The 18986-nt window shown below is 48.2% G+C and overlaps 1 protein-coding gene across 7 annotated transcripts in view; it reads right to left on the bottom strand.

The window, feature by feature from the left end:
• Positions 1 to 4: 4 nt before the first annotated feature.
• RIPOR3 (RIPOR family member 3) overlaps positions 5 to 18986 on the bottom strand; it is a 42228-nt gene continuing 23246 nt past the window's right edge. For 6 of the 7 annotated variants that reach the window (XM_032126764.1, XM_032126766.1, XM_032126765.1 and 3 more), the window contains 19 exons: positions 18351 to 18429; positions 17949 to 17972; positions 17760 to 17813; positions 16905 to 17054; positions 16370 to 16433; positions 15954 to 15997; positions 15154 to 15279; positions 13833 to 13978; positions 8659 to 8788; positions 7703 to 8287; positions 6520 to 6656; positions 6127 to 6259; positions 5568 to 5676; positions 4264 to 4428; positions 3947 to 4105; positions 2965 to 3167; positions 2681 to 2764; positions 1743 to 1833; positions 5 to 963 (listed from right to left, as the gene is read on the bottom strand). In XM_032126764.1, the coding sequence (XP_031982655.1) occupies positions 866 to 963; positions 1743 to 1833; positions 2681 to 2764; positions 2965 to 3167; positions 3947 to 4105; positions 4264 to 4428; positions 5568 to 5676; positions 6127 to 6259; positions 6520 to 6656; positions 7703 to 8287; positions 8659 to 8788; positions 13833 to 13978; positions 15154 to 15279; positions 15954 to 15997; positions 16370 to 16433; positions 16905 to 17054; positions 17760 to 17813; positions 17949 to 17972; positions 18351 to 18429 (2581 nt within the window). In that variant the 3' untranslated portion in view covers positions 5 to 865. Of the gene's footprint in view, positions 964 to 1742; positions 1834 to 2680; positions 2765 to 2964; positions 3168 to 3946; positions 4106 to 4263; positions 4429 to 5567; positions 5677 to 6126; positions 6260 to 6519; positions 6657 to 7702; positions 8288 to 8658; positions 8789 to 13832; positions 13979 to 15153; positions 15280 to 15953; positions 15998 to 16369; positions 16434 to 16904; positions 17055 to 17759; positions 17814 to 17948; positions 18010 to 18350; positions 18430 to 18986 lie in introns of all 7 variants that reach the window. The other variant, XM_032126770.1, reaches the window with a different exon arrangement.

The following is an 18986-nucleotide window of genomic DNA, read 5'->3' as shown; positions in this document are numbered from 1 at the left end:
GAACTTGTCTCAGATGGTTTATTAGAACTTTAGAAAACAGTATGAAATCCAACAAATAAATACCAAATAGAAAAGTTTTATGTATATATATATATATAAAAATATGTACACACAAGCCCAACCCTTTCAAGTATTGCACCTGAAGCCAGGCTGCTCCCCGTGGGCACCCTGCCAGCCAGGGCTGGGGGATGAGCCTGACCATGGTGGATGAGGAGGAGAAGTCTTGGTCTATGACTGAATTCAGAATTTTAAAAAGCAAACCTGCCCCCCTCCCTTAGACCTGCACGGGGCAAATCCCCTGCAGCCCCTGCTGCTGAGCACTGACACCTCTTACAGAGCCCTGTCAGGCCCTGCTGGACCTGGCCTGAGCAGCAGCAATCCTAAAGAAAGTGACTCAGGGAGTACCAGATTTTCCTTCTGCAACTAAATTGTCCAAGGAAACCACAGAACAATGCTGTGGGATTTGTTCTGGTGGCAGGGCAGTTGATGGACTGTTGGAGAGTGATCATTTCTCTCCTTGGGGAATGCCAGATTAATAAAACTCTTCCTGGGAAAATAGATCATATTGGACAGAGTTGGAGTGGGGGCAGCTAATTCCAGCAAGATGGAGATTTTAACACCAGTTAAAACCTGGATCCACAGTTTTCATCTGCCCAGCACTTGGTATTTCATCATATGCTGAGAGACAGTGAGAAAATACATTCCAGGCTGCATCATGGAGACCACAAACTGTCCCCTCTGGAAATAAACCTGTCCTGGGGCAGGAGGCAGCAGGGACAGAACAGAAGGAAACTGGACAAAACCAAACCCTCAGGTATCCGTGTGGCTGTGAGGACAATGGGATCCAGCTCCTCATATTCCACTACTAAAACACTGTGATTTCAATCTCAGCCTCCTGAGCTGTTTCTCTGAGTTCACAGCAGATCCTGTCCATCTTCTCAAAGGCTTGTCGGCCTCTTTCCCCTGTGAAGAGAGAAAACAGCCCCTGCTGAGGGAGAGGCAGGAAGCCCCTGAGGAACACGGCCCTCTGGGGACACTCCTGTCGTGGCCTTGCTTGGAAGGAAGGACTCAATAGTGACACACACATCCCTCAGGGAATAGTTTTCCAAAACCTGCTAGAAGCCACCATGGAAAATCAGGCCTCCTGCAACTATTTCCATGAGTAACAGTTCGGAGCAGCACAGCTGGAAAACTTGTCTTGCTCATGAGCCTGAGTGCTTCTGTGGGGCAAGGCTGGAGATCCCCAGAACTAAGCATGGATCCAGGTAGGGTTTGGGACAACAGAACAGGGAAATGATTGTCTCCTGCATGACCTGGTCATCCTCTGGCAGCATTCCTCCTGTTGAGCCCTCAGGAGAAGCACAAATACTGGGCAGTAGGAGATGGGGAGCACTGACATTTTATCAGGTCACCTCCACTGTCAATCTACTTGGATTCCAGTGAAATAACAAGTAATGAACCAGCATAAAACCTTCAGTCCTTATCTACGACCTTTTCAAAAGGTTCAGTGGTTCCTAAAGCACTTAATCCTTCAGGATCTCCTTGGTCTGGTTCTATAAACTTCAACGGGGGCCCTTGGCTGTTATATGTGATGTAAAGTTTATCTCCATGGTATGAAACAGCTGTTCATGACATATTTCCCTTGTCCTGGATGTGTTCAGGCTGAACTTGAGGCCCCTCCTGGTCCTGCACTATTTCACATGACTCTTTCAGACCATTTTAAAGCTGTACAAAAGCCTTACCAAAGGACAGTGTGGCTTCCCTGGCTGCATTCCTGACTTCCTCTGTTTCAGACTGGCACAAGTGGGCAACCTGCTCAATGCTCTCCACAGCCTGTTGGAGAAAAGAAAAATTTGCCTTAGCAGCTTTTTAGCAGTGTGATGGACATTTTTACAAAGCAACACAGCCGCACCAACTCTCATCTCCTCTGACATCCAGATTCCACCAGGACCCCTCTCTTCCCCAACATACTGGGTTGCAGTTACATTTCCTGACATGATCTCCCCTCTGTTACCTTCTCTCCTGGTTTAGGGCATGCAAAAGTTCCAGGGTACAGGTCACTGTAGTGGGACCATTTTATCAGTACCACCCAACCAGGACTGTCACTGAAAGGGTTAATCCCAGTAGGTGCTTTGCAGATCGACTTTAAGGCCCTGATTTGCTGTTGTGTGGCTCCCTGTTTGTAGACATCAGTTCACTCTGTGTGCAAACCTGTTACAGCTTAGGGCTGTTGGGAAGGTTTAAATCTGTGCTGTTTCTTGTAATAGCAATGCAAAAAGTACTTTTGTTTTCTGACTCTAAACAGCTATTGTTAAAAATACCCCTGATTTAACTTCAGATTCCTACAGGTAAATGTTTAGAACTGACTGATACATAAATCTTGCTCATTTTTCCACGTGCTGGATGTCCCCAGTCAGACACTGCCTCTTGTCCTTCACCGCTGGCAATACCACAGGAGTTCAGACATTGCTTGTGCTGTGCCTGGCTGACCAAACCCTCCCAGGTGCCCGCAGCTCCCTCTCCTGCTGCTGTGGGAATAATGGCATTAATAGTTTGGAACCTTGGCAGCCAAAGAATTCGGTGATGCCCAGTCGCAGTAACCCCTCCCAGCTCCGAACCCAGCTGGACACACTTCGCATCCCTGCCTTGGCCCAGCAGCAGCAGAGCTGGGAGCGCTCACCCTGAGGTTCTTCAGAGCCAGACATGCAGCCTGCTGGAGTCTTGCGTCACAGTCAGATAAAACATCGGTGTAAAACAAGACAGCCTGAATGAGCAAAGAGGACAGTAAAACAGAAAGTCGGAAGTGTAATGGAGCACCCAAATCCGAGCGACAGGAGCGGTTTTACCCCCGTGAAACGGAGCAGAGGCAGAGACAAATCACTGGGGCACCGCCGTGTTTAGGGCTCGTTCCCAGCTAGGGCGAGGGCAGGGAGGCAGTGCCGCTCCCGGGGTCCCCGCGCTCACCCGGGCCCGGAGGCTCCCGCTGCCGGCGGCCCGGGCCAGGCACGCCGTGGCCGCTTTGCTCACTCGGTGGTTCTCGTCCAGCTGCAGCAGCCCGAGCAGCCGCAGCGTCCGCGGCAGCGGCTGCAGCCTGCTCAGCCTCTTCCCCTTCAGCTTCTTCAGCGTCTTCAGCCTCCCGGGGCACTGCAGCTCCTCGATCAGCATCACTGCAGGGAAAGGACCCAGCCTCACCCAAAGGAAACGCCTCAGCGAGGAACACGAACCCTCCCAGCCCGGTGCCCTTGGCCACACGCTGTTCTCCCGGCCGGTGACGACCCGAGCGTGGCAGGAAGCAGAGCGGGACAGCCGCCCTTTGCCGGCCCTGCCTTCTGCCCCTGCCACCGTCCCCGTGCCCAGGCTGGGACAGCAGAGCAATGCTCAGGCTCTTAGTGCCCCTCCAGGAGTCCTCTGCATCCAACACAAGCTTGAAGATGCAGCCAATACCAGGACTATTTTAAAATAATTCTTTTCTAATACAGAGAAAGTTTTGAAGTACTTTCACATGTTGGACAAGACTCCAGTGAGGCACTGGCTGCCTCAGGCTGCAAAACGCACATTAGTAACCTCTGCAGTTTTATTGCTCTTTTCTGTGTCTGAGTCCAGCTGCAATAGTGAACCAAGGCCACAGGCTGCACTCAGCCCTTGGATCCAGCTGAAGGCTGCTCCTGACTTTGCATCTGCTTTAGCTTCAGGATATCCCAGAACCCACTTTTCAGAGCACTTAAGATAAGCCCAACCTTCACACGAGGTTTATTTGCACATGGTCAGATACGGGAGTCTAGCATGTTTTTCCTGTTCTGATGAAAACTACATGGTCATAAGAGGAAATAAAATGGAAACAAATTGTCAGTGCAAGGGCTGGGCTGTTTCCTGCTCTGGAGTTGTATCTTGAGCAGGAAGCTGGAGGGCACCAGCCCTGCCAGGAGGAGCCAAGCGCTGCTGTTACCTTCTTTAGCGAGCTTTGCCAGGTGCTTCTCCAGGCTGGCAATGTGGTGTCTCTCCAGGTAACGATAGAACTGGAACAAAGTAACCGGTTCCGTTTGGAAACAGGGAGAGGGGAGCAACCCATCACAGGTGAGGATCTGCTCCAGCAGCCTCTGCAGCACTGCAGGGAACAGGGAGTAGGACAAAGAGAAGACAGTAGGTTGGTTACATGGAAGCTGCTGAAAACAAGTGAGAGGTTTGGGGTTTTTTAAATGCACAAGGACAATTTTCAGCACTGCACTGAAATGAGGTCAGCGTGGTCTTGTGCTCATGTGGTACCTGTCTCCAGGTGGCTGGGGTACTTCTCCTTCACTTTGAGCATCATTGTGTATTTCAGTGCATGGCGGAACCTTTCTGCTGAGGTCACCAAGATGCTGCTGCCGGGCTCTGCAAGATCACTCCAGATTTTCAGATACTGCTTCTTCTTTTTAGTCTTCTGAATAACTGAAACCCAACATTTTAAAAAGTCAGTGAGCTCTAGCAGATTTGGGATTTCACATGAGAAATTAGGCAGCAGATGGCCTATCTGGACATGGGACAGTATTAACTTGCATTTGCATTAGAGATGGTTTTGTTCAAAATGGGACATTTACTGCCCAAATGTTCACACCTGCAAGCACTGATGTCACCATGCTTGGGCTGAGCTCCTGAACTGCCATCAGCAGCTCTTCTGCCTCTTATTTTTCATTTTATCCCAGCATCTGAGTCAGTTCCAGAAAAACTTTCTGGGAGTTTAAGTGGTTGCCCTTCTGTCAGCCAAGGAGGTGCCACTGCCAAGGGTTTTCAGGATCCTGCCTCGTGTTCCTTGCCCAGGGCAGAGCTCTGACCTCAGGGTGCTCTCAAACCCTTCACAAGGGCACGTGAAGCAACACCCTGTGGTTCCCCATTTGGACCCTTGACTCCTCACTTTTACCTCCAGACATGAGCTCCTGCATTTCAGACTCCCACACTTCCCCTGTCACACGGTACCAGACCCTTTGCAGCTCTGCTCCAGGGAACAGTTTATTCTCACATCCTCCAGGATAAAATCTGGCAGCAAATGCTTCCAACTAAAATTTGCATTCTTGCTGCTGTATTCACCAAGATGAGAACAAAAGCCTTCCAAGCATCTCATTGTGCTTTATCATTTTCTCATGTCCAACAGCCAAGGGAAGAATTTAGTAGTGGGAAGACCTGAGATAGAATTCTGTGCCCACCAATCTGTTCCTGCAAGTGGGCACAGAATTGGGGCTGTTTGCTTGCCAAGGAAAAGCACAGATATAAAAGAGGATTTTATTAAGGCTGCTCTGCTGCTCTTTGACTGCAAACTCCACCATCTACAACATCCCTGTTTAAGACCAGTTCAGCTACTCTTTCTTTGAGACAAACTTCTCCAAATATTTTCCTTCTGTGCAGAAGAAAAAACGAACCAAAGAACGAGCCCTGTTTTTTCTAAGAATCAAGATTTAAAGAGCTGCTTGAATGATGTAAATGTTTGCAAGGAATTTAGAATGAAACTCTCTGGGTCTGGGGAGGTTCAAGCAGACACATCAGGGGTGCACCTCTCCCACCTCTGCATGCCTTGGAGTAAGGCAGGTACTCACTTTTCTCGACAGACAGATCCAGGACATCCCCCAGGACTCGCGTCTGCTCTGACACTTCCTCCAAAATGCTCTCCTGGACAACCTGGGCTACATTTGGTGCCCTCAGTTTCTGAAATGCAACAGACATAACTCAGGAGCTGAAACAAGGGCAGGAGCAAGCTCCAGATAAATGAGGATTTGTTTCTTAGAATCCAACTTTTAAGACCAGCAAGAAAACCCCAGCTGCTCTCAGAAGGCCCCTTGCCCATCAAACACCTGCTCCGTGTAGTAGCAGTTTTTCATTCATTAAACATTACCCAAGCCAAGCCTGTGCATTTGCAGCCTGCTTTGGGCACAAAGGTATTGCTTAGAGCTTCAGCAAAACCCAGAGGCTGAAAAGAGGCAGCAGAGTTTGTATGACAAATTCTGTGTGGACACACATGTACAATGCATTTTTTGTACCCAATTTCCATTCTGAGTCTCTGTGCCATTATAAAACAAACAAAACATATTAACTTCTCCTGTAATCAGAATCAGCATTGACAGCCAGTGCCCTGGAAACCCCCAGGCTGCTCTGTACCTGCAGCAGACCTTTGCACAGCCTCAGGTGTGTTATCAACAGCATGTCTAGGTTGTCATCACCAGTAGTTACATCTCGTGCTTCTGGTCTCGTGTCACAGCTCAGGGACTGGAGCACATTGTCATTGTATGTGCTGGTGAGATGAGGGGAAAAAGGAGTTAGAAGTCTTATCACTAAATAGAATTGAAGATGTACTGTCTCAACAGGAAGATGCGAAAGAAACCAGGTGGTTTTGAACAGAAAGCAGCATTTCCTTTAATTGCATTTTATAACCCTTTTTAAAAACATGGGGACACCTTTCTGTGCTGGATTTGATACCACAGCTGTTTCCCAGCCAAGTGTGGCTGTTCTGGGACCCCCTTTGCCTGTCCCACGAGGTGCTGCAGCACATACCTGACACTGCCTGTCCTTATGCTCCCAAACAAGGACAGCTCGTCAGCACTGCAGTCAGCGTTCAAGAAGTCAAAACTCTCCAGCACTGTCTCCACCATTAAACTCTCCATAGAGGAATGTTTATGAAGTGTCTTTAGCTGTTAATGAAATATAAGCAGAAATGCTGTAATTTATAGTTAGCAAGCCATTTTGCAGTTGTTCTTTGCTGGTTTTGAAATCATTAGTAATAAAAAAATCACTTTGTTTTTCTGATTTCATTCTTAACACATCAGGGTAGTCTGCTCTCGGTGCAGCACTCTGACCCCAAAATAATGTTGGCAGTTAAATTCAAAATATGTGTTAATATTTCAGTCTCTGTGGATTCCATTTTATCTCCATGCCTGGTAAGGCTGGTGAGAGCTGATGTTCTCTGCATCCTCTGTCACTAACATAGTTTCCACTCATTCCCTGTTTCAGAGCTCAGAGCACCAATCTCAGGGGGCTGTTGCATTCCAGCACAGCATCCAAGAGCTTCATATCAATAGTGGATTTCATGGGGCCTATACCTTTCTCCCCCCTGGAAAGGCTGCTTTGAGACTACTTGGTTTAGGTTTTAAGTTCTGTTTTTCCAGGGGTTTCACTGGAGCAGGAGGCCAGGGCAGTCGTGTTATCATCAGTTCTTACTCCAGCCTGGATTCCCTCCCCAGCCCTCGTGTTCCTGCTCCCAAACCTGCAGCACAGCCCCTGCCTGCTCTTCTCCAGGACCTTTCCTCTAAGGAAAGAAGTGCTTCCAGCCCCTCTGACTTGTCAGACAGCCTGGCCCGCCTGCAGGAGCCGGGGGAGCCTGGACACACGGGCTTTGATGAGCTGCTGCAGTCACCTCGAGCTACACCAGGCTTGAAAAACAGCCACAGATTCGAAGCAGACCTAAATGCTGAGGCCCTGACACGCAGCCCAGGTTCTGCTCAGCCCGGAGTTTCCAGCAGGACTGCAGTTCTCTGCCGATGCCGTCCCCCTCGCCCGGCCCCGGGCGGCTCCTGCGCTCCGCCGCCTTTCCCGAGCCCCGCCTGACCTCTGGTGGCCAAACTCCCCGGCTGGGGGCCACCGCTGCAGCCCCGAATCAACGCGACCGCAGCGGCACGGAGCTCCTTCAGGGCTAACAGGGAGAGCTGCACCGCCTCCCGAGAGCAAAACACAACCCTACCTTCAATTTATCCCTCACAGACGAAACCTGGCATTCCAGTTTCTGCAGCTGGGCTTGCCCCTCGCCACGCGATTTCAGCAAATTCAACACTTCCTGGAGAGTCTTGTCGATTGACTTTGCACGTCCATCTGGTTGGAGGTCATTTGCAGCATTCCAGCTTTTCTGGCTCATGTTTTCCTGCTCTGCCAGACGGCGATTCCGGGCCTGGCTGAAAGAGTCTCTCCTGCCTTTGTGACGGCTTGGAAAAGTGGAGGGGCTACTTGGGAATCCATCCACACACGGAGTCTTCTTCAGGATGTCCAGAGTGGTGTGATCTGGGAGAGGATGCTGCAGCTCTTCTGCTCCAGTCTCTTGAATTATCACCAGTGGCAACATCCTGTGATCCAGGGCTGGAGTTGTACTTCTGGATTCTGCCCCTTTCTGATCCTCAGAGCTGAACGAATCTCCCTCGCTCGTCTCCGCCGGGTTGTGTGGCTTGTTCCTCCCAGGGACATCAAACTCACAGGCAGCCAAGTAGCTCAGAATGCTGGGAGGCTGGCCTTCCTCACCTCCATCCCCTGGGCTCTGCCTCTGCTGCAAAACAGACTGAAAAGAGATCCCCAAGTGAGCCTGGAGACAGCTGGAAAGACCAAGATCCCACCTAGGAGAGGGGACTCTGCTTTCCTGGTTCCCAGTTTGATGCCCACCACAGATTACTGGAGCAGACACCCACATCCCCACCATTCCAGCTGCTGAGCAGAGTTTTGTTGGGGGTTTTTAAAATGTTTTACAAAATCTAAACTAGAACGCAGAAGAATAGGGGTTAAAAGAAAAACTTAACAAAGCTCCAAAATAAACTGCAAAGGCCCCAGAGTGCTGCTTTCACATTGCTGGGTGTGCTCCTAAACAGTCTAATCTAACCCAAAAACCAAGCCCTGGGTCTGTGCTTTACCCTTTGCTCTCCCCCATGAACTCACCAGGTAATATCTCTCTCTGAAGCTGGGGGTGTTTGGGGGGGTCCAGTTGTACAACGAGCTCTTCCTGCTACCCACAGAAAACTTGGCAGTACTTCCAGGTGACAGAAACAGGTTCTCTGTGTCGAAGGGGCTGCAGCAGAAAACAAAGGCCCAAGTGTCAGTGAGGGCAGAGAGCACAGAGGTGTTTATCTGCTGGTAGGGTTTGAACTGGGACGTTTAGTCAGCAACACACGGAATAAAAGGAAACAGAAACTGCCTCTCTGACCAGTATCTTTGATTTCTCCAGCAGAGAAAGACACAGGCAAGAAGGCTGTGGTTTGTACACAGAATTCTCAGCACCCTTTAGACAGAAACCTGTGCCAGAGTCTTTGGAAGAGGAGTCCAATGGTCCCAAAGGTTGAGGTGCTCTGTCCTCTGACACTGGTGCTGGCCTGGCACTGAGCAGTGACAGGCACAAAACCATAGAGGAAGGAAATACAACACAAGTAATAAAACAGAACTGCCAATTTCCCTCTTGCAGAGCACACACCACCTGGAAAAACCAATAAAATACCTCATTATCCTTCACCTATTAATAAACAATTCCTTTGGCTGGCAGAGGAAGCCTGTGCAGTGCCACTTGGCAAGTTCTGTGGTTCATACAGGTAGGGATGAGCCAGTTACAGCCCCAGAGGACACTGGCTTAGGTCTGCAAGAGTTTGTCAAGTGCTGCTCCAGAGACTTCCTAATTACCTACTTCAGCACAGCCATTAGTTTCCCAACTTCTTTGCAAAGCAGCCAAGAAAACTCGGATGAATGATCCCCTGGGATACAACTCAGCTAACCAGGAGAGGGAGAACACATTTCAAGTTAAGTAAAGCAAGTTTGGTTTTTATATGTGTTACTTTTTGTTCCTTGCTGAGTTTCCTTGTGGCACCAAAAGAAAGTTTGTTTTTCCACTTGAGTATTGGCATTTTGAAAAAAGTGAATTGTTTGCAACAAATCTGCAGCCTCAGTGATATGAATACAACAACCAAGGAGCAGGATAAAGTCAGCTGCATTCAGCTGTACATTGCAGGAGATCTAAGTGATAACAAGGACTAATCAATTGCAGGGAAATGAATTTCTGCTCTCTAGCAAAAGTTGAAGAGCAGAGTCTCAACTCTCTCTGGCTTCTCGTGTTGCACAGGGACAGTTCTGCAGAGCATCCTGCAGTGCAGCACTCTGTGTTCTTCCTGAGCAGAGAGAATGCTCTGGAGCTCCCCAAACCAGGTTAATTGGCTGAATTAGTCAGTGTCACCCAGATGGGCTCCATCACAGCCCCATTCCTCAGAGCCACACGAACAACCATCTGCACTGACTCATGGGCAGAAATAAATTGGGTTTCTGACAGCAAGAGCCTTTTAGCCAAAGCCTGCTGTGTTTACTGATGAAAGCAAATTACTCCTACCCATGGCATTCTTAACAAAAGGCACAGGGATCCATTCCTCAGATTTTTTCATTTTTAGCTTTTAATACAATGATGCAGTAATGCAAAATGACACTTCTAGGAAAGGAATAAGAACAAACAACATCTGCTTTGCCCCTTTGGCAATTCCTAAGAGCCTCCAGAAAAATGCAGCTCTTCAGCTGGCTGCAGACAAGCACATGCTCCTGGTCCTGCAAGGAATGACTGGGAGAGCAGAGCAGAGGGGCAAAGCAAGAATGGGGTCTGCTCTGGAGCTTCTATTTTCTCTTGGCTCTGAGCTCCTTGGGCACAATCCATCATCTCCCTCCACATTTCTCCAGCAAACAAACCATCACACTGGGACAGCTCCATGAATCCATCTCTCCCAGCATTCTGGCGCAGACAGAACCCAGTAGTGGATATTCCAGGGAAAAAACAGAGGAAGTCAGTCAAATGGAGTGGGCTCTCCCCAGACACAGACTGGAGTTTGAGGCAACCCATAGCTGGGATCTGTCATGCACCAGACTTTGCAAGCAGACTATTGCCTTTAATTGTCACTGGCTTTTCCTCAGTTTGTTTAGTCACTTCCTGAAATCATTGACATAAAACCTCTCCATAGGTAAAAACTATGCAAGAATGTCATTGTTTAACCTTAAATTCTGGAGCAATTACTTTAATGGGGGGTGGCTGTACTGAGAGAAATGGTGGCTCCACATTTCCTGTCCATGTTCCCCAGCCAACATCCACATGCCTGCACGGGATTATCCAGCCACAGCTTTTCAGGAAAGAAAAACTCCATTTAAAAAAAATCCAAAGTGACCCACATCTGATCATCTTTGCTGTCTCCATTCTGTGCCCTAATCACTCCCCTCCTGTCCAGCCACTCCATGGATTCAATTCCCCCAGACCAGATGGGCAGATAGAATTCCCTGCCTGAATTCCACTGCTCAGCCTGTGAATCCAGGCTTACATTAATACAAGAAAAAGCCAATTCTAGTCAAGTGGACTGGACTCACTGTTAATGATGAAATTTTTCTTTCACCCACTCAGCCCAGGGGAAAATGCCCATGCAATTCAGCAGAGAGGTGGTTGTTGGGTCTCACCCACCCTTTCCAGCCCAACAAGCACCAGGCTCCAGGTTATCCAGCTTGGCTCAGCACCAGCTGTGAGAGCACAGAGATGCACCAGTGGATCATCGAAGATCCTGCAGGAGGAACTGCCTCTTCACCTAAGCTTGCATCTCTAAGAGCAAGACTAGCAGTAGGTATGCATCCCAAAATAAAAGCCAGACTTTCTTTTTTACTCTGCCTTAAGGTTTTGTGCTCCTGCTCCAGGAACCCTTGTGAGCCAGGCCAGCACTGCTCAAAGCAGTCACCAGAGTGGTTCTGACTGGATGGTGCCCCCTGGATCCCAGTGCAGGGCACTACTGGAGTTCTGAAAAGAGAATACAGCCCTCTCTTTATCCTGCATGTGAGACAGAATTCAGACTGTTATTTAGGTTGGCAAAAACCCCAAAGCCTTTTGCCAAACTGGCCAACAAAGCCGTTCTGCAACGGCCCCAAGCTCATTCACACTCCTCATGGCACAATCTATAAAGGAGCTGAAGGCACTTTTGTTTGAGCCCAGAAGACCAGAGGCCTATTTAAAGAAAATATACATTTAGAAGCAGAAGAGAGAGCTACATTTGGATTTCTCACAAAGCAGGTCTAGACTGAAAGCTTGCCCCTCATGGAACTTTGGGTAAATCAGATGAATTTGTTTAGTTATTCTTAAATCAGAGAAAAAAGCAGCTGTTACTTTGAGTGCTCTATCTTTGAAAACAGAAACACCCTAAGTTATCACCACAAAGCTCCTCTTTTCTGTAAACAACCTCAGCAGACTGTCAGAGAGGAGAGGCCAGCTCTGCACAGCAATGCTCTGGAGAATCCACTTGGTGGGATCCCAACGCATCTCAGGAAACTTAAACACAGCAGAGACACAGAGCTGGAGCTCTCATGCACTGAGAAATTCCAAGGGGGGATTAATTCCCAAAGAAAATGAGTCACCACTGCCCTGCTCCCAGCTCAGCTGCTGCCAGCTCCAAGGGCTGTGTGATGCTGTCCCAAATCCCACGGACGTGCTCCTCTTGCCAGCCCAAAGCTGCACTCTGAGCTGGAGACTGCAGCCAGAGAGTGTCAGCAGCACTGGAATGGGACTTTTCTAGAAAGTTTTGCCCCAAATACAATTTGCTTTGGGGATTTAGGTTATGAGGAACTGTGCAATATCCCAGAATTGGAGGGGGTTTTCCTCATCCAGTTCTTTTGTAAGAACAGCTTGTGTGCATGATTAATTCTGAAGTTCCTGACAGTGAGGACAGGAAGGGAGTAGATCCAGCAGCAGGGAATGAAGGACTGTCAGTGCCACTGCTGGGGGCTCACAAGAAGGGAGCAGAAGTGGTTTCTTCCAGACTCTATATTCTCCATATACCGTGGCCACGGTCAGCTCTCACGAGGAAAATGCATCATTAACAGGGGCAGGCAAAACTCTGCCAAGGTGAGTTCATTTCTTGCTGACCTCAAGAGATTTGTGTTTGAAAATAATTTTCAGGTGCTGTGGCAGGGACACATTTTTCAGCCCAGTTGCAGGTACAAGTGTCAAGGACCACTGCACATGCAAGGGACACTCGGAAAATGGTACTGGATCAATAAGGCTTTACCTTCCCCAGCCCCAGAAATGGAACCAGAGCTGTTTCTGATTTTCCTGCTGGGAGCCTGGGGCCTTTCAGGGAGGGCCTGACAGCAGAAGGGTGTTCAAAGGCCTCTGGGCCATGCAGGGCTGGGAAGAGCCAAGGCTGCAGAGAGCCACGTGCAGAGGGACATGCGGAGAGTGTCCCCATTTCACTGGGCACCTCACTAAGGGGCTGGTGTAATCCTGGACAACAGCAAATGCAAACAGGTTAAAAAGTCTTGATTTGTTGTAGATGGCTCTCTCAAGGTGGAACAACAGTGCCATAAAGCAGAAATAACAGAACTACCTCAAAACCCTGTGCTGGTGAGTCTGGAGGAAGGAATAAGTGCCAGTGCACTGTCCGCAACAGTGAGAATTTACTTTTAATAACAGCATTAATCCACTACAAAAATCAAATTACAAATTTAAAATATAAAACAATTTAACAAACCACAGGCACCGTGACAATGCTCAGCTATTTAAAAGGACATCTGTAAGCAGCTTCCCTGGAGTGCACAAACAGCCTTGTGTCCATAACTACCCACAGCACACAGGCGAAGGTGCCAAGTCTTTGGGAAAGCTGCTTTTTTAACAGAATGTGTCTTGGTAATAATGACTGTCCTAAAACTTCAGCTGTGTATTTTTTTCATTGTGTCCAGAAACTGCTACTTCCAGTTTCATTTCATCACCTTTAAGATTATTTTTCATGTTTTGTAGACACACATACATTGCTTGGAGTTAGATCAAATGCTCATTGTGAGGAGCAGAGAGCTTAGTAAGGCCACTGGCGAGGTCCCACGGCTGTGGGGACACCAAAGGAAGAGCTGAAAGGTCATAGGAACAGCTTCTGTCCCTTTCTCTTCCTGCTCCCACCATCAGATCAGGCCCAGGGGTTGCTGTGAGGGAGCATGGGGCTGTTCTCTACCCTGCACCTGCTCTCAGATAGAAAGAGGTAAATGTTGAATGCAACTCAGGGACACACCTGGGAGCCTTTCATTATTTCAAATGTTTTCTAGCTGTTGCTGTTTGAGGCTGTACTTACTTCCAGAGGACCTCCAGCCGCAGCTTGATGGTGCCCAGCTCAGTTATATCCACAATGATCGCCTGGGGCTTGGTGGTGAAGAAGTTGACGCTGTCACATGTCACCACCCCAACCAGGATAGTGGCCAGGCCTCGCAGCTCTGTGACCTGCAGGGACAGACAAACACATCCAATTCCATCTTACCAGACAATCCTAAATCCCCTGCATGGAGAAGAGAACAGCCCAGGTCAGATCTGCTCTGAGGCCCACAACAAACCAAACCCTGATACTCAGTTCTGCGTTCCCAAACTGCTGTGAGCCACTGTCCCCACAAGGAATATCTCACAGGAGGCTGCCAAAGAGGGGAGGGGTTCCAGGAGCTGGGCACACACAGAGCTGTACAGCATTCCCATTTTTAAACCTGCTGTGTATTTGTACTGGGCAAAGATTACTGAGGACAAAGTGGAAAGAGCAGGAGGTGTGGAGGACATTCATCAGCAGATTTTCATAAGCTGACAAAAAGAGTAAAACTATCCTTGTGACACAAAGTTATACAAGTTTTTACAACAATTATGGTAAAACAGGGATCTGAATTAACTTCTCGCCTGATCCTCATTGTGCAGTAAAAGTAAAAAACCACTTCATAAACCCATTTCCAAAGGCAGTGCTGGCAGGGTGCCAGAGTGTCTCCTGTGTAACCCAGCTCCTGCTGCCAGGGGAGGGAACTCTGCAGGAGCTGCTTTAACAGGCTGCCAGAGCCCAAAGGCTTGCACTGGCACAGTTTCCCAGTAGGACAGGATCCAGCACAGCCTTCAGTCTCAGCTCTTTTCAGGCTGACAGGAGTCATGCTGCAGAGCAGCCCACAAGTGCTGCTCAAGGATTAACCCCACCTGCCAGGGCAGTGCCAGAACCAAGCATGGGTTTTCTGTACAGGAATTTCTCTCCTCCAATAGAGAGCAGTACTACAGGTACTTAACATCCACATGAGGGATGGGAATAATATCTACATCCACATCTGTGTCTCCACATCCAGCTGCATCCTAGAAATTCCCAGATATTGATCTAGGACCTTTTCAGAAAACCAACCAAACAAAAAACCCGAAACACAACCACAGATCCCAGAACATGGGAAAGCAGGTGCACTAATACAGTCACCAGTGCCAGGAGCAAAGGAAAATCAGAAGTCATGTCCCTTCACTAGGCAGAACATGGATTAACTGCCATTTTTTACACAGCTAGAGAAAGAAAACCAAGAATTTTGAGAAACCCTTGGTGGTCTAAGGGGGAAGTAGCAGAAGACCTGTTAACCCACTGATTCCAATCCAACCATTATACACCACACCTTGATTTCAAACTTCTCGTGCAGATTGGGTATAAAAACCTTTTCTTCCTCATCCCATGTTTGGCTGTCATCAGTCTCAATTTTGCCTTTCAGCCTCCATTTTTGGCGCCCCAGTCGCACAAACACCTGGAAACCACAAAGAAAAGAGCCTGTTGGGCCAGCGTGTCCCAGACTATCCCCTTCAGTCCACAGGTCCCACACTGTTCCAGTTCTATGGAAGCAAAGCTGCTCCCTTGATCACTGTACACTGGGAGCTTGGATACAGCCAGAAAACTGGAGACAGGAATTGGGGGTGCAGGCTTCAACCCCTGAAGTCAGCACCCAGTGCCACATCCCACCCACTGGAGAAGAGCTCAAACCACACTGCACTGCAGGTGGGGTGGTGCTGAAGTACCAGGACACTGGAATTCACTGGGAAAGGTCAGGAGCAGGAGAGCACTCAGGGAGACACTGAGTGCCTTCACATCACACCAAGGGCAAGCTTCCAAGAAACAGGCAGCCACTGCTATTTGATTCCGGGGCAACTCTGAAGGCAAAGCCCTGGCAGCTGGGTTTGATAGGCAATCACTGGCATCATTTAAACGCTCCTGTAACACCCAAATCACATCTAATGCCCTCTGTCCCTCCCCAGCCTCCAGGGGCACAGTGAGTGTGCCAATGTTCTGTTCTCCTCACAGCAGAGTGTGGATTTATCACAGTCTGGCTCCTGCTCTCCATGTTCCACCCCTGCCCTCCTGTGCTGCTCATGCACTCTCACTCCAGGAACAGAAAGGACAAAATATACATGTTATATACTGCACCTCATACTGGTCCCCGGGGCAGAGACGTGCAAAGCCCACCAGCCCTGAAAAGAGAAGGAAAACTCCCAGTGTTTGTAAGCTTTACAAAGCCCCCCAACACCTCAGCCTGCAATGAATCAAGTGACTCTCTGGGTAGCGCTCCCTCTTGTCCTCAGCTCTGAGCAGAAGCTACCCCACCAGCCCAGTGCACTCTTAAAAGGAGAGCATTTAATTGAGCTGAAGAAAGCAAGCTTGTCAGCCTTGTATTCAAGTATAAAACACCATGGCAGGTCTGTTTTACAGCACTGGAGCAAAATAACTTTACCAAAATTCTGTCCAAGATCTCACTGAATAACTGGACTCTCAGTGGATCAGATTGCTACCCAGAAACCCCAAATCAACAGATGAGTCTTGAAGGAAAGGAAAAAGGAACCTACCTTTCATCTTCACATGAAACTCTCCCAAGTGGACCTCCAGTGCCCCCTCTATAAAGCACATGTCCTGAAAGAAAGACTGCACAGTCACCAGCACTGCCCAGCAGTGCAGAGGAGCTGCTTCCCCACAGATGCCATTTCTTTTAAAGGACTGCATTCCTTTTATATTTTTTTTTTTTAAAGGGCATACAAACATTTTCACCAGTAAAGGCAGATAAAAGTAATGTTAATGGATTCTGTAAGACATAAAATCTTCCACAGAAGACTGGAACTCCTTGAGCTCCTCACTGTCAGTTACCTTCCATCAGTGGTTTTGTAAAAATAGCATAGCTCATTCCTTCAATTCTCATCCCACACTTCCAGTGGAAGACATAAGAGACCCCAGTATTAAGGATTTTTCATACAATGTACCTGCATTTTATTCACACATGCTTTTAACCCACACCATTAAAAAAAAAAAAAAGCCAGCAGCAACTCCCAGTGCACTCTTTGTGAAGGAGCAGTCAGGTCCTGCTTACAAGTGTGAAGGATTTCCTACCTCTGTGCACTCCTGGACGTTCTTGTAGAGCTCCACCAGGCTCTCCCTGGAGGCTTTGGTGGAAGGGGACAGGGAGAAGGCCTGTTTCATGTTGGTGGCCCCATCCCGCAGTCTGCACTGGATGCAGTAAGCTTCATAGAGCTCTTCCACCTTTGAAACACGGGAAAGAAGGAGCTGGAATTACCCTGGCATAGTTAAGGCGTTTTGGAAAGGAACATCAGCAGTGTTTCCTGGCCAAAACAAAAAGCAACAACCAAACCAATTCCCCTGTCAGGGCACTGCAGGATGCTGCAACTCCTGCATTTTACAGAGTGCAACAGTTTGCTCCTCAATATCCCATGCTTTTTTTTCAGGAATACCATCAGCTCTGCTTTTACCAGAGTAGAAGACAAGTAGTAGAGTAACACTTTGCTCACAAAAATTGCAGAGCAGGAAACCAATTCCCTCAACGCAGGCTCAACCCCCTGCTGTGTTAGCTGCGCCAGAGGAGAGATTCCAGCCCTCTGGAAGCACTGGCAGACAGCAGACACAGAAATGCCCCTGTGGCCCCTCGTGGGAAGGGGGGAGAACACATCAGGCTTCAGAGCAGCATTTTCTGAATAAACTGGCAGAGAATGCAAACTGGTTTCACAGGAAAACTCAGGTTGGGTCGTGCCCAACATTCAGCCTGAATAGAACCATTCAGGAAATTAAATAAATAAAAATCCCCTCCTCCTGTAAAAAGAGTGGCTACAGCTTTCAGCAAGTCCCCAGCATTCTCCCCTTCAGATGAATTATAATCAGAGTGTTTTCCATGTGGATAGATCACTTACAAAGCAGTGTGAGCCTTACAGGTACAAGGTATAAACCCCTTACCTTGCTAATGTGAAACTCCAACTTTCTGATGTATCTCTCCACAGAGCGGATTTGCTTTTGAAGAGGGCAGAGAGAGAAAAAGGGATGTGAGAAATTATTTCCTAAATGCGCCATTAGGTAACACAGCAGACAGCAAATCACCCATTTTCCTCTTTTGGCAACATTCCATCTCATCCCCAACAGCCTTACCTTATCCAGGTCATAGTAGAAAGCCTGAAAGAGAAACAGCACAGGCTGAGGGGGAGAGCACCTGTATTTGTACACAGTGATGATACCTTCATACATACTGCAAGGCTCACTAGAACATCCTCATTTACACTAAATTAATATTGCAAACACTGATCACTGAGCAGACACAAGGAGGTACAGCCCAGTAAAGAAACATGATCTGAGGTACACTGCTGGATATTGGCAATGAGAAATCCCAAGCTCTCACAACGAGGGCTACCTTGCTTGGGAAAATTCTGATTGTGATGCTTTGCTGGATCCCACCTCAGTGTTTTAACTGGACAACCCCTGGGAGTCCCAGGAGGGAGAAAGCACCTACTCTTGTGACTGTATTTAAGTACTTAAACATTAAAAACACCTTACCAATCTAGAGTTCCTTTTTGTATCTTTGTGTCGACCAGAGAGATAATCCAGCTCAGCCTGATGTGCTTCCAGGTATTCACTGCAGAGAAAGCAAGCCCACTGTTAGATTGTCCCAGAGTGGTCATTAGAGATTCTCTGGGGAGGCGTTTCAGCAGAATGTTACAAGGGATGTAGGAGGAGAATATCAAGTTCTAACACACACACAAATCACAGATCTCCCTCTCAGATTCCTCTAACTATTCCTGCGTGACCCCTTCCTGTAAGGCAGCAGAATGGCTCAGTTGTTGAGGAAGCCTCTGCTTACAGTTACTGAGGAGGAAGGACTCACCAACCAACTCCATCTTAGAGAGCCAAAGACTTGCAACATGAAACACTTGCACTACAAACCCAAGCTCACAGGAGCACTGCCCAGGTAAGGTGGGGCCGATGCCACTCAGTGTTTTAGCAAACTGAGCTGAAGACCCTATTAAGGCAATTTCTTAATGCAACTATTACTTTTCCCAGAATGAGAACTCTTTTTGCAAGGTGTGAAGCACTTGGTGCCAGCTGGCTTCTCTAGAGTTGCTTGCATGCATGGGTTGTTGCTTGCATGCTTTATGAGTTTCCACAGGACCTTAAACTTTTTCAGCTGAGAAC

This window comes from Corvus moneduloides, chromosome 17, assembly GCF_009650955.1.
Source record: "Corvus moneduloides isolate bCorMon1 chromosome 17, bCorMon1.pri, whole genome shotgun sequence".
NCBI lineage: Eukaryota > Metazoa > Chordata > Aves > Passeriformes > Corvidae > Corvus > Corvus moneduloides.
Note: the sequence above shows the minus strand (reverse complement) of the source record. Positions and strands in the feature narration are given on the sequence as shown.